The 21,090-nt window shown below is 38.3% G+C and overlaps 1 protein-coding gene across 7 annotated transcripts in view; it reads right to left on the bottom strand.

The window, feature by feature from the left end:
• Window positions 1-561: 561 nt before the first annotated feature.
• The window catches only part of ARHGEF3 (Rho guanine nucleotide exchange factor 3), a gene marked incomplete at its 5' end in the record, with an annotated part of 107,906 nt that continues 87,377 nt past the window's right edge, over window positions 562-21,090 (bottom strand). For 6 of the 7 annotated variants that reach the window (XM_083869373.1, XM_083869375.1, XM_083869376.1 and 3 more), the window contains 9 exons: window positions 562-1,504; window positions 2,405-2,591; window positions 3,563-3,733; window positions 3,899-4,156; window positions 5,489-5,565; window positions 5,665-5,761; window positions 6,044-6,106; window positions 7,871-8,041; window positions 12,873-12,980. In XM_083869373.1, the coding sequence (XP_083725499.1) occupies window positions 1,164-1,504; window positions 2,405-2,591; window positions 3,563-3,733; window positions 3,899-4,156; window positions 5,489-5,565; window positions 5,665-5,761; window positions 6,044-6,106; window positions 7,871-8,041; window positions 12,873-12,980 (1,473 nt within the window). In that variant the 3' untranslated portion in view covers window positions 562-1,163. Of the gene's footprint in view, window positions 1,505-2,404; window positions 2,592-3,562; window positions 3,734-3,898; window positions 4,157-5,488; window positions 5,566-5,664; window positions 5,762-6,043; window positions 6,107-7,870; window positions 8,042-12,872; window positions 12,981-13,771; window positions 13,877-21,090 lie in introns of those variants that run through there. The other variant, XM_083869379.1, reaches the window with a different exon arrangement.

Genomic DNA, 21,090 nt, shown 5'->3' with positions numbered 1-21,090 from the left:
ATCATAATGAGTAGGTTAAATCAGCCACCAGAAAACACAGTAACATTTCCAATTACAGTACGAAATTCAATGCAACAAAAACTTTTAAAATAAAATTTGAGGAAAGTAAAAAAGATGTAATACATCCTAAATGACAAACAATTCCCTTTTTGTTTAAACTTTCTCTACATAATCCCACAGGGTATTTGTAGAGCGCCATGTATAGAAAATCATCACTTATTTTTAAAAACCAACTACATGTAATTGTAAACAGACATTTACAGAAAATTTAATGTTTTAACATTAGTGGTGCTTAAAACCAACAGTGGAGGTCAGTGGAGTGCAAAATGCTGAAGAGGGCCTATTCACAAGCAAAAGCTCCTTTCCATTCTTATTGTTTGGGATAATATATCTATATGGCACTGAAAGCAAATTACCAGCTTATTTACAAACATCCAGCATTCTCAGCATTTCATTTAATTCAATTCAGTGCTGGCTGTAAAGGTTTGGTTGTGGTTTTATCAGTTGGTTATTTTTAGCATTACATACTTTCAAATATGCTGATCATTTGAAGTGTCCAAATTTTAGTAAGTTTGGCCACTGGATCATAGGACAGTGCTTCATTTTGAAAAATAAACCCCTAAAGAGTCCCTGTTTCCGTGGCTTGCTGTTTATCGTTCTTTTTGATTTAATACCACAGGAATTTGGATAGGTTATTGCAAGATAGTTTTCTTTTTTGTTCCAAGAAACAAACTTTTTCTTTCCATGCTTTTAAGAAAACTTATTATCTTGATACCCATCCTGAAATTCCATATTAAGTCCACATCTTCAGCTGCCCCTTTAAAGGGCCAATAAAGTACTTAAAAATTAGGAAAAGGTTATTTATGTAATACATATATAAACAGTAGTTTAGAGATTCTGTTTACAGCAGGACATTGAGAATATCTGATCAAGTACCTCTTTCCTCCACCTTGGGTGTTTATGGAATATAATCACAGGACAAGAGATTCCAGCTTATACAGATGGGTAGTTACAGTATGACACTCACAGGTACAAACACAAGAACTGCATTGACATTGTCACAAAAAATATTCTAAAAGTGCTTCTCCCAATGGTTCCATGTATGGAATGCAAATACTGTACAGGTAAGAGACAGATTTTCTTCCATGAACTGTAAGTTTTTGTCAAACGTTAGTTTCTATTTGCTTTTCTCTCTCACAAGAGTTCGTCTGCTCCATGCGCTCGCAGTCAGTGCTGAGCTCACTGGTGTCCATGCTGCAGTCTGACTCACAGTCTGACTGCTCCATCTGCTCCAGGGCAGCCTCTCCCTGGGGCACTCTGCGTCCATGGGGTGACACAAGGAAATGTGCTTCCAGCCCACCAGCCTTGCCTGCACACGCAGCCTTTTCCTTGGCTTGCCGGATGCAGTTTAGCCACTGCTGCTTGTTGAAGGAGTCATTGGCTTGGAGACAGTGAGTCTGGCTTTGGGATCCATTTTTGAAGCTGACTCTGAAGAAGTTTTTGACTGAAAGAAACAATACATATCAAACCCCTGAATGCTTTGGCTGAAGGGATTTTATAATCAAAGAGTATATTTAAGTAATAGAATCTGCACAATCTTTGCCTTAAGACAAGACCATGTCAGACCAAAGAGAAGAGTCTGGCTATCTCCTTGTTTCTGGGAGAAGACCACAAACACTTCCTGTAACTTCATATTGCTGGATTAAATAATTTTGGTTCTGCCATGCATGAGCTGTCCATAAAGCCTGAGGTGAATCAGCAAGACTAAGGCTTGTCCCACACTTTAATGCCTCTCCTCCTACTTCTCTGCAAAGTGGATTTCACTGAACACAGCATCATTGTGCCGGCCAAAAGACTGCCTCATCTCTTCCATTCACTTCACTAATACATTGGATACATACAAAAACTCCTTGAAGTTTTGACCGGATAAGATTTAAAGGACCTTTGTAATAGAAAAATCATCTACATAGTATTCTTAGCTGGAAGGACATAAACATGAATAGCTGCAGTCTTGACCCTGAGTACTACAGTATCTGCCAGGTTGAAGACTTATGGAATAGCAATCAGTGTCTCCAGTACAAGGAAAGGCATAACAGCTGAAGCTCAAGATTTCAAAATACACTTGCTTATAACTTTGCAGTTTTGCCATTACAGTATGTTCTGTATGTTCTCCCTTTCTCAATTCAGTACAGGAGCAGGTGTGTGGAGAAATTCTTTTATCAATATAGTGAGCTTTGAGAAAGAATCTAAAAGAAACAACTTAGGATGTAATAAACCAGTCTGAAACAAAATTCAGTATATTGGATGGAGATAATTCTAGAGAGAACATTCTGATGTTGCATTGGCAGGTATCTTAAGGTTACGATGACCCTATATGAGCAAATACAAAAAGTTGCCATCATACTTCTCTCATTGTTGCTGAATGCTCCACGTATGGATCCACCCAGGCGCACCTCCCCATCCTGCAGGTCCTCCAGCACCAGCTCCCTGACAGGAATCGGCTGCTGGTACAGCTGGTAGCAGAGACGGTCATTGTGGGTCACTGCCCGAGTGATCACCAGCACCTCTTCAAAGAGGAAGACATGCAGTTTCTGTTAAAAAGATTAATAGATAATACAGCGTTATTCCTTTATTGAAAAATCATTAAACCAAATGTAACAAATAAAGTTCACCAGAAAGATTAAAACCACCTGTTTCTTCCTGCTAATTTGGTGTTGAACTACCTGCCTGACCTTCATCAGGTGAACCAGGAAACAGCAGCTGTTTCATCTTTCCCTCTCAGCTGTGTGGTGAAACAGGACCCTTCCACAAAGCAGTTCCAGAGCTGAAAAACGCCCTGCTTACTTTGTTAGTTTTTAAAATAATTTTTCTCTAAGTTTTATCTACTTCCATAACTGTCATAAGTGTCATACTTCCATTAGTTGTCAGTAATGAAAAAAATACATTTTTTCATTGTTTGTCCATTCAAAAGTTCTATTTAACATTGAGGGGGAAAAATCTAGGAAAGACTAAGTTCTCTTCTACTAATACAATCTCTTTTTTTGTTTGTTTTTCTTTTCTTTTTAACTGAAATCTCAGATTGTGAAACTTATCAATAGTACAGTGTCTCAGAGGCTGGAATTCAAAGTACCAAATTTCTCTGGTCAATAAATTACCCGTAATCTCAACAAAGAATCAAGTAAAACAATTTGAAAAACCACAGCCTTTGACAAATTTTAAATGTATTGGTACATTTTGTGTGTTCTTTATAGACATTAAAATCACATCTCTGAGACCAGAAATTTGGGGGTTTTTCCTGCAAGTATTGAAATTGATCGGATTTACAATTTATCCAGGATATTGTTAAGCTCCATAAGAGACAGAGATTCATATAATCTTATTATTTCTCTATACCGATACTTAACTACTAACAAAAAAGATCAGTGTTATATATAAAAATTAATATTTATCAATTTTCTATATATTAGAGTGATGTTTCTCTGTGTGCTCATAGCTCTTTTTGCTGTCATGAAAAATGAAGATATCTTTTCAACTTATTTATGACACAATATTTATTCCTTACCACTCCCCTGTTGTTCTTCAGTTCCCCATGACAACACACAGCACGTGAATTATCAATCAATGAATCCCTTTGGCCTTCTTCAAGATAAATAAGTCTCTCCTTGTAATACTGGCATTCAGATTCACCAGTCTTTATGTTGATTTCAGCCACAATGCCCTGAATTATATTTATCTGCAGAAACACAAGGAAAACACATGAACTTTAATTACACAGTCCAATATTCAGCTGTTCATATAAATATTTGCTTTTTTATATTTTATGTACTGTCCCTTAATTCACTAATAAGCTAAAACTGCTACAATCTCCCAAAAAACCCCAAGCTCAACAGCAACTCACAGCTTCTTCCAGATGCTGTTGATCTGGATGATCATTTGGTGTGTGTCTTAAAATTTCTCTGAGCAGTAGTGGGTATTTAACCAAACGGCTTCTGGGGATGTCAAGGAAATTCCAAAGGTCCAGCTTGCGGCTGAAAGGAGACTCCAAGCAGCGCTGCAGGAAATCTTGCACTCTGTGATCTTGTTTCTTGTGATCCAATAAAGCTTTGGCTGCTACTTGATTGCTGCAGTAGCTGTCATAGGAGTTCAGGCATGGAAGCTGAGGAAAGAATAAATTATTCTGTAGCTGAAGCAAAGCACGATTTCCTGCACTGAAAGGTTCAGGTAATTCAGGACATCAGAATTAACTCTGAGACTCTTTTAGCTGGAGATTTATCCACAGTTTATTGATGTAATGTTTCCAAAACATATAACCTTTACCAGGGTCCTCAGACTACCTTGTTCAACATTTAAGTAATTTAGAAGCACTTGCTCATATCACTCAGATCCTACAGATCTCCATTACTATTGGAAAACATTAAAAAAAATAATTACTTAAGACTGAGCACTATTTAGTGCAGACAACACTTGAACACAGAAGCCTGGCTTTAATTATGAATGGAAATAAAAGCGTAGGAATGAGTATTCCCAATGAATGAGTATGGCCTTTTTCAGATCAGCAAATTTCTACAATCCAGCTTCTATATTGCCCTCAGGAACCTCGACCAAACTAAGATGATGAAACTGTATATATAAAAATCTGAAAAAAAACCCATTTACAAAACCTGCTGTATTAACACCCAAATATGCAAAATCTTGCAGAAAAGGAAATTAGACTTGAATATATTTGAACGAAGAGAAGTTCAGTCATGTTCAACACACATCAGAAAATATAAATTACTTTATGCAAAGAAAATTGAGCTTATTTTGACATTTAAAAATCATTTATCATTAACTATTTGCATTATTTACATTATATAATGCTTCCCTTGTTGACCATAGGCCACATTTTCACACAGAGCTGTAAAATATCATTACTTAATTCCTTTAAAATTTCAAGCCTTTTTTTTTCCTACTATATTTCATTACTTACATTTACTTAAAAGCATACTTGTCACATATCTAAAATGAAAACCAACTCTTTTTGATTACAATGAATAATTTTATCCACAAAACAAGCAAAAGCTATTTTCAACGTTTGTGCTGTTGGATGCTAGTGAATGTGAACCCATCTACTTTATCTTTTATGAGGCAGCAACATCTCTCTTGTATCCCCATCTGACTTTCCAAGGAAAGCAGAACAGAAACAAGGGCAGATTCCTAAAGGACCTAACTAAGAAAAACACCAGCCTGACTCTTGATTTTTATTTAAAGTATAATAATTAGTGCTCAACTTCTGAATAGCAAAAGGTTTAAAAAAAATCCCAGTCTAAATCTTTTCATGGAAAATCCTTGAGAAGAGAAAATATTCTACTGTGTCTCTGAATAGTTGCCTTACCTTTTAAAAGTATTTTGAGAGTATCTTTTTTACACTTTATAGAGAGGAAATTGAGAAAAACTATGTTACAGCTCCAAACTGAAGTCCCAAAATTGGTTATAAACTCTGCCTTACCCAACCCACAAGGATATGGCCAACATGATCTGTTGATCCATCAGGTTTCCTGACTTCTTGAAGTCGCCTAAGAAGATCTGAGAGTGAATAGAAAAAAGAAGAGAAATCTCATTTTAACAAACCTGACTTCAAATCTACACACTATATTATGCAGACAAAGACTATTTGAGTTTTACCTTCATGCAGAGGAATTAGAGAGTCCAGTGTTCCAAAAATTTGGTTCAGCTCTTGCTCTGTCATTATGGAAAGCTTAAGCATTGGGTCATGATAAGCCTGAAAAAACCAAATATTTGTGGTTTGTTGCAAAATTCCTTATAGAATTCAGTGCTCCCTGTAAGTTTCAAAATCATATATTAAAATATCAACTTCAAACTAAAAAGAAAAAAAAAAAGGCACACTAAAGTGTCTCAGAAAGAATGGGAAGATCGAAATATGCTTTGGATTTTTTCCTCTTTTACTGTCTTAGCAATTATAAAAACCAAAACGTTTTAAATGTGTTATGAACCAATTAGTACTCTGTTGTGGTTTGGTTTTCATTTTATTTTTTAAACATACCTTTTTTGCCAACTTTAGATCTTCTATCAAGTCTTCTTCTCCCTGGGAAAGTTCAAAGATAGCCTGTAAAAACAGACACAAATATTAGAAAACATTTTTATTTAATCTGTGCTCCACTTCCTGGGTTGATGTTATATTTTGAACAGCTGTCTTAACATCATGTAACAGCATTTCTCTGCTAAATCTACAAAAATAAAGCAAGGTTTTATTCCGTAACTACAGAATAAAGTGCATTGTTTTTTAAAAACATTATACTGGAATGTTCATTAAAAGCTTATCTCAAAAAGACAAAGAATATTTTTTTTCCAAAGGGATGTGTTCCCAGATGTAGGAAACTACCTTCATTGTGGTGTTTTGACTTGACTGTACCTTAACCACTTACACAACTGCTTGCATAGGAGTTTGCTGTGATCCATTTTAACACATGCAGTGGCAGACGTTACAGGGGATTCTACCAAGTAGGAGACAGATCTTATTTAAAGTATTTCTTTGGTACTGAGCACTTTTATTTTGGTACCAGTTCGGGTTTTTTTGTTACAAAGGCTGAGCTCTTGTTAACTGTTGGCTGATGTTAGTTATTCCTCTTAAAGCACATCTGAGACTTTAAAGCTGACAGATTAAAAATATCACCACCCTAATTCGCTGGTTTATCAAACCCCATTGTGATTAATATATTAAATGATTTCCTCCTTAAACTGGGGTACGGTAAAAGTAAAGGACATTTTGGGCTAGAATTCCTTGCTTTGCAGTCAAGGCTTTCAACCAGTATAAATCATGGAAGCCCACCCCCAGCTGGAGCAGATTCCCTGGGGCTCAGGAACACCCATCCCTGCCAGGTTGGCCAAAGTGCAGCTCATGGGCAGCAGGTCAGCTGCCCCAGCAAAGCACACAGGACGGGAACAAGCACACAGCAGATAGAACCCTCCTGCTAAACCTGCTGGGATACAGCTCACTTACTTGGGTTGTACCAAGGATCCTGGCTCCTGCCTCCAGACAGCAGTCACTGCTATATGCCATGCAAACAGTTTACACAGTTTGTTTTTCAGTAAGCTGCCTTTGAAGTTCTCAATCACAAATTTATTTCCTATGAATTCCTGTACAATGTTAAAACTTGCACAAGAAATGCTGTTGTTTTGATTTATGACTCAGTGCCTGAAATATTCTCAGGGAAATTGTTACAAGCTTTGTTGATACTGCTAGAAATTTCTTTAGAAAATAAAAATACCTTGATTCTGAAGGAGCTCTGTGTTGACCATAATATGAACTATGTAGACTTTGTCTTGTCTGACACATTAAAACCACTGGCATGCTTCTTTTTTGCTTTGAAAGACACATCTTTTGATCAGTGTGTCATCTTTCTAGCACTGGAAATTTCCTCAAAGACAGTCTTTTCCAAAAGGGAAATGATGGTGCATTTTTGTGTCTGTATCACCTGATGAACACCTGTTCCTGGCACAGCATGCTCACCTCACATTACTAGAACAACAAAATGAAACCAAAATATCTACCATGACTACAGAAAGTGTCAGACAGAACATGTACACACATACAGCCAATCACAAGACAATATATCTCAGTAAGTTTGAGTTTGTTAAGGAAATACGATGAGCTGGTTTTTACAAAGAATACATTAATGTAATATAACTTGAGTCATAAAGACCAGACATGGAATTCTGCTTCTAGTGGAGGTGGTGACACATTTTAATTGCAGGACATCTTCAAGTGCTATCCCCATGCCTGTGAGCATTCCCAACTCTATGCTTTAAAGGAGATTTTGAACATGAAATTTATGGTTAAAAAGCTATATATACATATCTATATCTATACCTCCTGCCGCTTGATTTCCTTGGATGTCAGCATGTGATTGACACAGACATCAAAGGTCTCACTCCACAGTTTGCTGTCTCTCCTCTTGGTGTTAGCAGGGGGCATGTTTCGAGACCACGGCCGTGGGCTGAACAGGTCAGGGCGGCTCTCGCTGCGGAAACTGATTGACCGCTGGGAAGAGACAATTGGGTTCATGTTACCACAGTGTCACACACTCACTTTTCTCCTTTCCTTAGGAATTCATAGACATGGTTCAGTACAACAAATGTTCTCTGATTAGTTTTTACTTTGAACTTCATAGCAACGTTTAGTACCAGGAATATAAGAGAACTTATTTTAATACATCCTCATGGAAGGGCAGGGCCTCCATTCCTGCAGTGAACTCTGTCCGTGTCCTGTCCTCAATGTGTACAAAACTTCTGCCATGCATTCCCATACAACAAGCACCAAGAGTGTACTACAGGGATAATGCACAACGGTGCAGCACACTAAACTAACAGAACTGATCAAATACAGAGTTTCAATTCAGCAAAGAGGCAGGAATTACTCTTACATTTCACATCTGCTTCATCAAAAATTTAGAATTAATGCAAATATTAGACACCCTACCAGTATGTACCAACATCTCTGTATCAACTGCGTGGTCTGGTCCTAAACTTCAATAAAGCCAATTTCAATTTTAGGAGAGACTTGAAAGTTCTAACTGCCTGTAAATTCTTAGGAGAGTTTCAGGCTAAGGATGAATACTTTATGCTCTTACTATTCTATTTTGAAAAGGTGGGTTTTTTTCTGCTTCATTAAAATGAGAGGCTTCTTTTTGAGGTCATACCTCTGAAATGCTTAAACTATTTCACATAGTTGAAATACTCTACATTTTTATTGTTATTTAAAACCTGCCTTACATAACAAAATCATCTTTCAATTGCCTTGGGTAATAATATTTAGAACAAAATAAATTCTCTCAATTTCCAGACTGAAAGCAGCATATACAAAGGACAATTTTGAAATTCTTCTTTGAAGATAAGAGCCTTTGAAATGCAAACAGAGCCTACAAATACCATGTTTTTACCATATCAGAAGACATGGTATAAATAAAGAACCTGTCTTTTAACAGAAGCCATTCTGAGTTGTACTTGGAATTGACTTGGAATTTTTTTCAGATTTTTTATTTAACAATAAACGCACACATCCCCCTTCTCAAACTTTCAAATAAGCTGCAAGTCTTCCTCCAAGAGTTAAGAAGATACAAAAACATGGGAAATTACATGCTTAATTTACACTTGTTATAATGAGGAATCATAGAGCAAACCTGAATTAGGCAGTATTTTGGGAAAGGGACCTTTCACATGCACTGACAGAATGTTCCTCTCTGCTGCAGGAGAATTCTCCACAGCCCTAAATGTCCTCACTGGGCAGAAGGGGCACAAAGAGGCTAAAAGACTCAAAATGAGACCAAACTCCCTAAAATCCTGCTTGCTTGTTTGCTGAGCATCCTTGCTACCTAGACACAGTAAGTATATATTTAATTGATTTCTGTCATACATCAGCCTTCTCTTTAACCATACAAAGTGTACCTTGCTTAATAAGGAACACAGGACTGAGGTTATTTATTAGTGGAATAGAGCCCTAAACTGAAATTCTACCAAAAATTCTAAAAACAAATCTGAAGATACTCTGGTGCTATCTTTGCTTTGTACTTGTCAAGAAGGAAAAAAAATAAAATAATAGTAACAAAATAAAAAAAAAAAAAAAATCAGTCATGTGATAGCATCCCATGAAGGAACTGCAGGAATGTCAAAAGAGCATTTCTACATCTCCAGTCTTTTAAAAATATGTTCCTAGTTTCTGGCTTCCTTAAAAACAGTGTCCCACACATCGTTTAAAAATTATGGCCCTGTGGGGTTGATTAAAATTTTCATATAATTCCAGGAACTAAAGGAGCTGGGGAAAAATCCATCCACAACCCCTCATTTTGTTTACCATATTTCTCTGGTGACAACAGATTTGCCTGGCTGTTACAAGACTGTTTCTTGAAGGGTCTATATGTCACTAATGATAATTAATGCAATTAACAACTTTTAATTAGAGCTGCAGTAAAGCAAACAACTTCATATACTGGGCAATGGCCACTACTGATCAAAGCCCTGGCATTCAGAACTGATATTAAAAACAATTTTCTTCTTGAGGATTTTTAGAAATTTTTGGTGTCCTAAGATAGATAAAAAGTAATTTGGACTCTCTACTTAAATTCAAGACACACTGATGAAAACTGAAGTTGCAGAGGAAGCCAGTCAGAATTTAATTTCTCTATTCAGCATCAGTTGGAGTTCTTTTTCTGATCCTGTTTTCTGCTTTAAGCCAAACAACACAGCTGTGAATAAGACCAGGCAGTCTTATAATCATCATAATTATTAGTCTAGCTTGATGGAGACTGAAAATACAGCTATGAAATAAACTGCCTTCCCAGGTGGATTAACAAGTAAGAATACCTGCTTAGCATTAGGTATCCTGCAGCTACACTGGCAGAGATAAAGGTAACAGCATTTTATTAGTCAGTTGGTATACACTGCCCAATATGACAGGAACAGAGTGACTACAAATAGTCAATAACAAAAACAGACAAACAAACAACAACAACAGAAAGGCCAAGAAAGAAAACCTGAAAGACTTCAATTATTTTTTACTTGGAATCCTTATGAAAAAACTATTGAAAATAAGTGGAAATTTGAGTAAAGTGAAGTATACACAAAAAAATCAAATACTTCTATGATCAATAAAATATGCCAAACATGAAAAGTTGCTAAGAACATATCTTAAAAAGCCCTACATAAATCCCAGACAGAAATGTTTTTCCTCATGCTGCATGCTGAAAGTCCATTAATGGAAAGTGGAAGTCACATGTACAGAAGTAAGGAAAATTATACACAATAAGCATTTTTTTCCTCCTACATGTATCTTCCATTTAGAACAACACCTAAGAAGGTTTGTTTGAAATGCCATAAAGGAATCTCAGAATTTTCTAATTCCTTTTACTGATGCTGTTGCAGTGGTCTTTTTAGATGAATGTTCTGTTGACTTTGTTTTGTTTTCTTCCAGGGGAAGAAGTTTGTTCTGCATGTTGTGGTGATGACAGTAGTTTTCTTCATTTTACAGACATAGAACATCTAGCAGAAATGCAAGAAGAAACATGGGTTTTGACTGAAATAACAATGAAGAGACATAAAAGTTCACCTAGTAAGAAAAATCAACGTTTTTTTTTCTTTTTCACAGGAGATCACACAATGAAAGAAACCTATACAGTTCTCAAGACACAGTGACGGCTACACATAATACAGCTATACATAAAACAAAATGAAATATGTACTTCCCAGAATGTTTCCAAGCAATTCCAAGTGAGACACCTGAGCACAAGATCAGTCTTTTTTGTCCCTGCTCTACAGCTATTGAGAAAATCAGATAAGAAGTCAATTTACAGCTGGGACAGCACCAGCAGGATCTGGAGAATATAGAAGCTGATTTCTCATCACAGCTCCTTCAAGCACATAGTTAGAGGGAATGGTATAAATAACATAACTGTTTAATCTGCTAATTAAAATCTATTCTTATGGTCAGGATGAACAGAGCAAAACAGAAATGCTTGCAACAGTAGGACTTGCAACAACTTTATTAAATTCAATACTGTTCTGGACACTACATTGTGCAGTCCCAAAGGCTTTCACTGCAGGACAATAGCACAGGTACCTAAATGAGGCCAACAGCTGCCTAAGGCTGTGGAAAGGGAAGCAGCAGCAAAAAGTAAATCCTTTTCCACACTCATCATAATTGGAATTGATGTGGCCCTTCCAGAGCCGGGCCAGCTTCCCCTGGAGGCAGAGTCTGCAGGAGATTCACAGAGCCCAGGGGATACAGGGGGCTCTGCTTGAGTCACGCAGACCACACCTGCACTGAGCCAGGCTGGGGGGGCAGACATTTGGCTGGTCCTCCAACCCTGTGCAGAAACCTGCACTTTCAACATCACAGGAACCAAAAACAGGAAAATCAATGTCAGAAAACCCTGTAATATCCATCTTTTAGGTAATTATGACTACAGAAAAATTGAATTCTTTCCCATGACCTTTTCTCAAAAGACTGAAGTTTTATTTCTTTCCTCCTTAACAGGTAACTTCAGCAAACCTCTAATTTAGGTAATTTTGATTAAGGAACATTTCTAACACATTCAAGTTATTTTTACAGTTCCTCTCAAATAAATTACACTTATTAAATAGTTTTCTTTAGATCTTTTATGTGCTTTCTTACATAAACTCTTTTGAAAAGGAAACAGTGGCTTTCTGGGCCAGACCCAGAACAGTGCTACAGCTCCCAGCTGTCACTGCAATAAGGAGCTGAGCACACCAATACTTTGCCATCTCTAGATCTGAAGGCACAAATGCTTTATAAACTAAAGTTTCATTAGTCTCCAAGTATGTTCAGTATTACACACTGAGTCTGTAACATAGAAACTGCATTTAAAATTTGTTTGCCCTTTATTAATTTTCATCACCGCCTTTGGAAAATGACTTGGAAATTCCTGATTATTCACTAACTCTTTTGTTTAGGTAAGGTCAAAGTTCACTCTACAGGAGGAAATTTAGGAAGTTTAGCAGTCCTACCTGACCAACTATACCAAAAATAACATTTTCAAAGAAACCAACCAACATGAAGAGAAAGCATTATGGAATATTCTCTTCATCAAATTTAAAAAGCAACCACAATCCTTTAGTAAACAACTTTTATATGCTACAGGTGCAATGTTTTTCTTACTGGTAAGTGAAAAACATTAATTATCCAGACAGAGAGGTGTTTTTTTGAGATGAGAGTTTTAAGCTGAGTGACCTTGTGGTAGTGACAAGGTGCCTAAGCCTGTCTGACACGTTACAGTGGCAGGTGCTCATGTGCATCCCTGCTCCCAGAAGGCTGGAAGGAGCTGCAGGGGTGTGGGAGCAGCAGGGGTTGCTGCCCTTACCTGCAGGGTCTGGCTGAAGCGCTTCAGCGGAGTGGCTCGCACGGGAGGGATGAGGCTGGCCAGGGATGTGACTCTGGAGAGAGGCTTGACCCGTTTGTTATTGGGCTCCTGCAGCACAGGGAGGAGGAGGGAAAGGAAAAAAAGGGGAGTGTGAGCATAAACAGATAAAGATTGCTAACAGTTCTGCTGATTTTCCTGAGAAAGCATTTGTAGCAAGAGTGTTTGCAAACCTGGTCTATAATTAGGGCAGTAAATAAACAAAAGCAGTTTCAAATGCTGACAAGGACAGATTGCTCTTGGCTGGTACACACAGGTCCTGGAAACAGCTGAAAAATGTAATGATGGAGAAGCTGGCACGGCCAGGAACAGGGGAAGGGAGGTAAAGAAAGAGGAAATAATTTGATTATTTTAACTCATTCTTAGCAGACAAATTTTCAGCAGTGCTCTGCAGCTAATGCATGTTATGATAATCTTCTCGCTAAAAGGAATACTTTCAAATATAAACATTTCTGCTTGTGCCTTTGCTTCTGGCACTGTCAGCATTTGACTCAATTCAGTGAAATGTATTTTTTCCAGAATATATAATTTAGACAGAAATCTCTAAGTCTTAATTGTCTTTGAAGGCATGCTCTTATGAAAATACTTACATATACAGACAAATGCATTAATAACATGCTTACGTATGCTTTTTTTTTGCATAAAGGAAAATTAAACAAAATCTACCATGAAGCACTCAATTCAATGTTGTTCTTCTCATATATATTTTAACAGCACAACAGCATTCTAACATATAACCAAAACAATATGGCAATTTTCCTGCAGATAGATTAAAAAAAAAAATTAACAGAAATCGTAACACAGAAAAAAGTGATTATAAATACATAAAATAGAACAGTTACCCTTGGCTTCCTAACCTCCATCTGACATTTAATGGATCTCAAACAGCACATGCAAAAGGCAACAGAAAAAGAGCCAAACCTTCCAAGTGAGGTTAAAAACCCCATCCAACACCATATTTCAAGGACATCCTAAAGCAGTTCATCTTTCTTTTTCAGCCATGCTTATAAAGTTTGTGTAGATTTGCTATGCCTGCAATTGTCTGGACATAGCTTTAAGAAAATGAAGGATGCCTATTATCCTTTTCTTCAGAAATATAAATCCTTCTGGAAATAATGCAGATTTGTCATCCTTCTTGATACCAAATAATAAATCTCAGCAGCGATGATCACCATCTGTATTACTGGCAAGAAAAATTCTCTTCCATTAGTGCAGCAACAGTGGAAAGGTGAGAAGCAGCTACATATTTAATTTACTTCTCAGCAGGCAGACCTGGAAATCCATAAAAACCAGCTGAGATGAGCAACAAAGTATTTAACCCTCTAGCAAAAATAACGTATTCCATCACAATGACAGCTGGCATTAAAGAACTGTAGCAGTCTAAAGCAAGTTAAATCCTTATCTTCATCACTGCACTGTTATTCATAACCCTTCCTTTTCAGCAAGCACGTCTTTGAGGCAGGTTTCAGAAGGAGCATTTTTTACGTCATTGCAGCACCACCCGCATACTTATCTCCAGCAGCAGCATCCCACCCCCTCCCCCACTGCCCAAAAAGGAGCAAAAAATCATCGAGATTCCAGTGCAATTCTTCTCTAACTGCCGGCACAAGCAGGGGCTGTTTCTGGTTTCTGATTATCCCAGGTGCTGGTGGCCAGAGCACAGTGCCTGGCAGGGCCAGCTGGTCGGAAATGGTGCTGCACTGCAGTGCAAGGACCCGGAGCCCCGGCCGGGTGAGCAGTGCCAGCAGCACAGGCTGTGCCAGCAGCTCTGCCTCAGCACCACAGGGCACTCAGTATCCCAGCCCAAAAGCAAAACCTGGAAATGAACACTGTATGGACTTTCCAGGAGATAGGAAAAGGAGGATTAGGATTAATAGAAATTATTATGCTGTATGCCTTCTGGCATCCATTGCCCCCATCCATTTCAAGGAGAAAAGTGCTAAGGCAGTATAATTTTTACTAATGTTCATGATGCAAAACCTCACTGAAAACAATAACTGATTCTGAAGATGAACTCCAAGCAGAGTTTCAGCCACCATCAAACACTATTAAAATCTTCTGGAACCTCTTACTGTGAGCCACTAGAGGCCAGCTGTGCTCCCAGCAGGCAAAGGCAGGTCAGGTAACTGCAGTCCTACCCTTCTGTGTCAGCACCCCACCTTGAATTCCTCAATCTGTCGTGTTCTGATTTCACATGGAAAATTCTTACAAGAATTCAGAACAGTTAAATATGCAGTCCAAATTTAGAATTCAATTTTGTGGAAAGAAATCAACATTATTACAGGATTCTCTCAAATAACATACTTCAGATAACTTCAGAAGCCTGAGACTTTAGACCTTTACCAATGAGTTCTGAAAGAAAATCTTTGAATCCTAAGTTCTTAAGTATGAGAAAAGCTTTTCTGAATACTCCCAACATGATTTTCACCTTCATTAAAAACTATGTGGTAGGTTAAGATACTGCATTGGAAGTGAAAACTCATCAAATCTTAGAGTTCCAGGTATCATTTTATTCAGAGAAGTCTCACAACAAAAGCCACCAGCACTGAGTCACCCTTTCTACTATAGAAAAATGAAGTTTGTACAAGTAAGGTTTTGACTGTGCCATGAAAATATAGAACTAGCAGGGCAATTCTAGAACTGTCAGACAGTAATACTGAAACTGCTGCACATTTGATCACAGGATATCTGCTGTACTGTCCACATTCTGCCTCTGCCTCCCCTTTCATCAGCATTCTCAAGCTGCATCACCCCTTCAAACCAGCACTGCAGAGAAACTGAACAAACTGCTGAGGTCAACAATCTGGACAGGGAAAAATTCCACAGTCAAGGGCAAGTTCTAAACAGGTGGGTGTTTTCTCACCAAGGACTCTGTTAGTCACAGCCAACAAAACAAATAGAAAGAGGAGACTGTGTGAACTGTCCTGCTTTACCCAGAGATACTGACCAGAATCTGCACTTGCACATTAGTCCCATATGTTCATTATTTCACTGATTTGTATCTGAAAACTCTCCAATTTTCCAGTTAACCAAAAGTCCCACAACCATAAAATCCTTTGGGGTATGAATCGTGAACTGTGCCTGCCCAGCTGAGGAGGCTGCAGTGAGGACACCCTGCACTGGTAGAATGCAGGTCAGACTCCAGGCCTGTATTCTGAGTGTGCTCAGAAGACTCAGAGCTGCCAAAATCATCACCCGTCCTCTCCTCCTGCCTCCCCCCTCACAGCTCAGGGAACTTAGAGGGGATGAAGAGGGAGAGGGAGGGGATTTAGAGGCTGGATCCATTTGCAACAACCATCACCTGTCCAGACTGGGAACTGGGCCAAGGTATGACAAAAAATTCAGGAGTTACAATGTGCTGTCTGATCTTTTAAAGCCATTATGATCATATTGAAAGAAAAAAAAAAAAAAAAAAAAAAAAAAAAAAAAACCAAAAAAAAAAAAAAAAAAAAAAACAACAAAACCAACACCCTTATTTTAGAGTTTTTAAATGATTGCATGTTAGACTGTATTTTCAGAGTTATGAAGGCTTGCCAAAGCAATACAGGAAGTAAGTTAAAAAAGACCCAGACTACAGTTTGGCAGAGTTCCAAGTTCCAAAATGTGGAGCTGGTATAAGTAAACAAGTAACATTAATCTGACAGGGCTTTAAATTTGATATAAGACTAAATAAAGCTGAGGGAAACATGAGTGCAGGAACTTCAAAGGCTGAACTGTCAAGTGAAGTCAAATCAACACCTGACTAGGCTAGAACAATGAGCAGATGGCTTTTGGAGGGAGCTGTATATTTGAACTCAAGATGACTTTGGTAACATTTGAATTCACAGAGAAAAAAAATTAAGCTGCAAATACTGTGAACACATGCAGCCCCAGAAAGAACTTCAAGCTGTGAACAAACTCATAAAAGAAGTAAACCCATGTCCAAAATACAGATGGTTCAGAAAACCAGACAATGAACATTTCAAACACCTACTATGTCTTTCTTAGTACATTTTTCTAATATACTTTTCTGGAGAATTAGTAGGAAGAAAGACTAATCACCATAGCATAATCAGTGATTATCACCAATTTTAAGATGGGAAGCCATGAGACAAGAAGTTTCAAAGATGCCATGCCTCTAATTAGGCATCAAGGACACAGTGCTTCCAATTGCTTCTTCATTCAAATTTAGTCTTTATATATAGGTACAATTGTATCTCCAGTATCTTCTATTTCTTCTATATATTAAACTCTAATCAAATGGTTTAGTCTACTGAGTAAGCAAGGAAAGCTCTATCTTTTAATGTGTAACTCTCAAAAAATGACCCTTCTGCTGTGGGACAGCAGGAACACACTGAACAGATATGAAAGCTTCTAGAAGGCTATGTAGGGGAAGAATGTAATATTTTGGTGCTCTTCATCAGCAAAAAAACCCCCAAAAGAAACCAAACTCTTTACATATACTAGTAAAAGAAAGGAATATTCCTGAAGTTCAAAGCAGAGTGAGTTAAACCCATTTAACTGTATCAATAAGCTTTTGATACATTATCATCAAGACCACCCACAGCTTAATTATCACACTTTGGTGGATAAACTACTCTAGCAAAAGACTGCTTTTCATTTCCTAACAAACAGAAAGGAAGGAAACAAAAAGAAGGAGGCCAGATTCCATTCATATAGCCCTAAGAACATCAGAACCAATGACCCGGATAATACATGCTGAACAGTAGTCTAGGTGCCATATAAAAGGTCTTCACTTGCTCAGTACCTCACTTCAAAATCCTTCCACTCTGTGCCCCTTAAGGGCTTAGCCACTGATTTCCTGCCAGTGAAGAGCAAATTATGTCCACTGTTACTATGATTGTTTTTCCACCTGACTCTCCCATCTCTTATCAGCAACTTCAACAACAGTCCTCATGTCGGAGGACTGGTGCTGAATCCGACAAACAAGGGAAAATGTTTCCCTGAGCGGCCATTATTCTCATGTCTGCTGCACTACTGTGACCAGGATATTGTGTTGATTTTTCTAATTCTATTTAAAACCAAACTGAACAAAAGAAACTTACAGAGGTTTTTCACCCAGCCCAGAAAATAAATGCTATGTGAAAACTGATACAGAAACTTAGCATTTTAGAATATTAGAATTTATCCCATTTACCTTTAACCTTCAAAGGCCAACTGACCTTCTCTCAACCCACACATTAAGCGGCTGAAATTACCAGTGCCTGTAAGAATCTCAGCTTACTGAAGTTCAGCAAATTCTGAGACATTCAGAGCAGTAATTCTGGATTTAAGGTAGCTACCTTGCTTAACAATTTAGAAAAAACATGCTGGTCACATTTTTTTCCTTTTTTGATGTGGATCAGGACAAACAGACATCCAAAGCATTCATTCTGTGCTATGGAGCATTCATTGGGGAAAAATGTTTTAACTTAAATTAGTCTCAAGAGTGTTAACAGTGTAATAATTAGAAGACACTATAAACTGGAACAGTACAGTAACCTTTGTTTCAAACCTAACTCACAAGCAGTGTCAGTAAACTCAAACAGAACTACTCTGTTTCAAATTTCATGTAACTGCCTATATTTCCATGTGCCTTAAAGGTTTCCATACTTTAAAGGTTATTAGTTTTTAGTCAACTTTGTAAGGGTAAGTCAACATTTGTCATGGCAGGAAGCCCAACAATATTATTTCTGTTAGTCAGCTACTAGTTAAATTGGCTGCAGATTAAACAGCTCTAATAAATGCCCCCAAAACTTGGAGTTTAATAAAAAAACCACCATATTCAAGCTCTGTTCCACAGGATGTTATCAGTATTTAACCTTCAGCAAGATAAAAGAACAAAACAAAAAAGGTTAAAATGGAAAAAACAACCTATGTTACAACAGCCCTTAACACAGCAAACACTTAAACCTAAAAATAAATTAAACCAAGCATCTCAAGCTTTATGTATCTTCAGAGCAAAGCAAGTCTAAAACCAGAACAACATTCTCAATTGATTTTGGTACTAAAAAGACTGGGTTTTTATACTGAAACAGTAGACAATTTGCCTTTGCTTCATAATATCTTAAAAGATTCTGATTGGAAAATTATGGAACATTGCTTCTTCTAGAACTGAGGTGTTGGAGGTTAGGTTTGTTCCTTTTTATTCTGAAGAATTTTTTTTTCCCCATAAGTTATCAAGAAAATTAAGTGTTGGATACTTAAAGAGTACTTGGCCAAAACAAAGAGGTGGCCAAAGCTTGGAGGACAGAAAAAGGACAGAACTGGAGGCAGCTGGGCACTCTGTTTTTCGGCGTTCAGGGAGAGAGAACAGCTGGGTTGCTGCTAGAGAAGTTAACTGTGGCCAAAGGGGTCCAGTCCTGGGAAATCTACCATCATCTGCTCGTGTGCCCTGGAATTCTGAGCTCCTCTGCTGCCCTGCTGGAGCCGGGCCAGCCCTGCCCCGCCCTCGGCTTCTTCAGCGCTGCTCCTCTGGCTACAGAGTGACCCTGCACCTCCCCTGCCCTGCTGGGACATCCTGCCATCACAGCCACCAGCTCAGGACTTTCCTCTGTTCCACCTTGGTGTTCTGAGAACTCCTGCAGGGGGCACCAGGACCGAACTCCCCTGGGTGTTGTAAAGCAAAGCCCTCAAGGTTCTTGGTACTCTTTTGTTATTAATGTTGTAGTTGTTGTTTTTGTTTGCTTTGTTATACATACTAGTAAAGAACTGCTATTTCTATTCCCAAATCTTTGCCTAAAAGCCTCTAACTGCAAATTTATAATTGGAAAAAAGGCAGGGGGTGGGGCGGGGGGGGGTGCGTTTACATTCTCCATTCCAAGGGAAGCTCCAGCTTTCCCTGGCAGATACCTGTCTTCCCAAACCAAGACAGGTGTATAGTCAAGAAAAATAAAGTAGGTGACTCTAAATCAGCTTTAAGTATAGTTCAGTGTTGTACAAAGGTAACTAAATCATCCGCATGAGTCCATACTAAAACCTGGGAGAGGCATCCCACTACTAAAACTGCTAGCATCTCAAGGAGAATGTATTAAGCAATTTTAATAAATTGACACAAAGGCAACTTGATCATACAATAAAGTGTGTGCATTGGTGATACAATTTTCCTTGAAATCCACAAGGTCCCATGCACCTGCACTCCCTGATGGTAGCAGGAAGATGTTTGTTACTCCTCCGTCATTCTCCTCAAAACCAGCAAGCAAACAAAGGAAAGTCCAGAGACGTCTTGTTTTAATCACAGCATTACAAAGAAGAAAACCTGAAATGATAGCTGGGGTACAGTGAAGAGCCATTTAGAGAAGTGGTAAAATATTTCCGGTCCAAGACAGCAGTGAAGTTTGCATTATGTTATCCCACCATCCGGGATGCACACAGGCTGCCCTCGTTGGTCACCACCCTTAGGACCTCAGATTTCATTTGCCACAGGCAGGACAGAACCACTCTAGTGTCAGCAGCATAAGGACAAGTTGCATCAAGCAATCTTGACCCTTCATTTGTCTGCAATATCCAGAAATCAATACATCTATCAGGAGTTAGGAAATGAAAACAAATTAACAGAAGAACCTCACACTGAGGTAAATTGACACAAGCAACAGAAACTCTGAAAAACCCAGGTAACTAATGTAGAGTTGATTAAATTCTGCATTTCCTTTCATTAGAAGCTGCTTGTACAGGCAACCTAAGAAAGACCTTCTCCATTCTGGAACTGACTGAATATTAACCTGGACAGCAGATATCATACACTGATTTACTGAATGGAAAAATAAAGACAAGCTGTTTGTTTCACACTGCCATTATGTAAAACAGATCAGCAATTCCAAGCGCAGGGGTTTGACATGTTTCCAGCTACACTGCACACGAACTTACCTGAAATATGTCAAAACTGCAACTCGCTAATATTTCATTAAAATGAAATACATACAGTTAGGAAGATCAAAGAAAATTCATGACTTAGAGTTTATCTCATAATCTGCTGGCCCCTCTCCCTCTGGCTCCACGCCTGGTTCTCCTGTTAATGATGTGCCATGGCCTAGAGGCCAGGGCCTCCCCTTCACATTCCCTGTCCTGCACTCTGCATGCCAAACAAACACCGTCCTCAGCACCAGGCAGCCCAGAGCTCCTTCTCAGCAGTGCTGGGATGAGGGCAGGAGACAACAAAAGACAGGCTGCAAACGGCCCTGAC

This window comes from Zosterops lateralis (assembly GCF_965231275.1).
Source record: "Zosterops lateralis genome assembly, chromosome: 11".
In the NCBI taxonomy this organism is placed as follows: domain Eukaryota; kingdom Metazoa; phylum Chordata; class Aves; order Passeriformes; family Zosteropidae; genus Zosterops; species Zosterops lateralis.
This window is presented reverse-complemented; position numbering and strand designations above follow the sequence as displayed.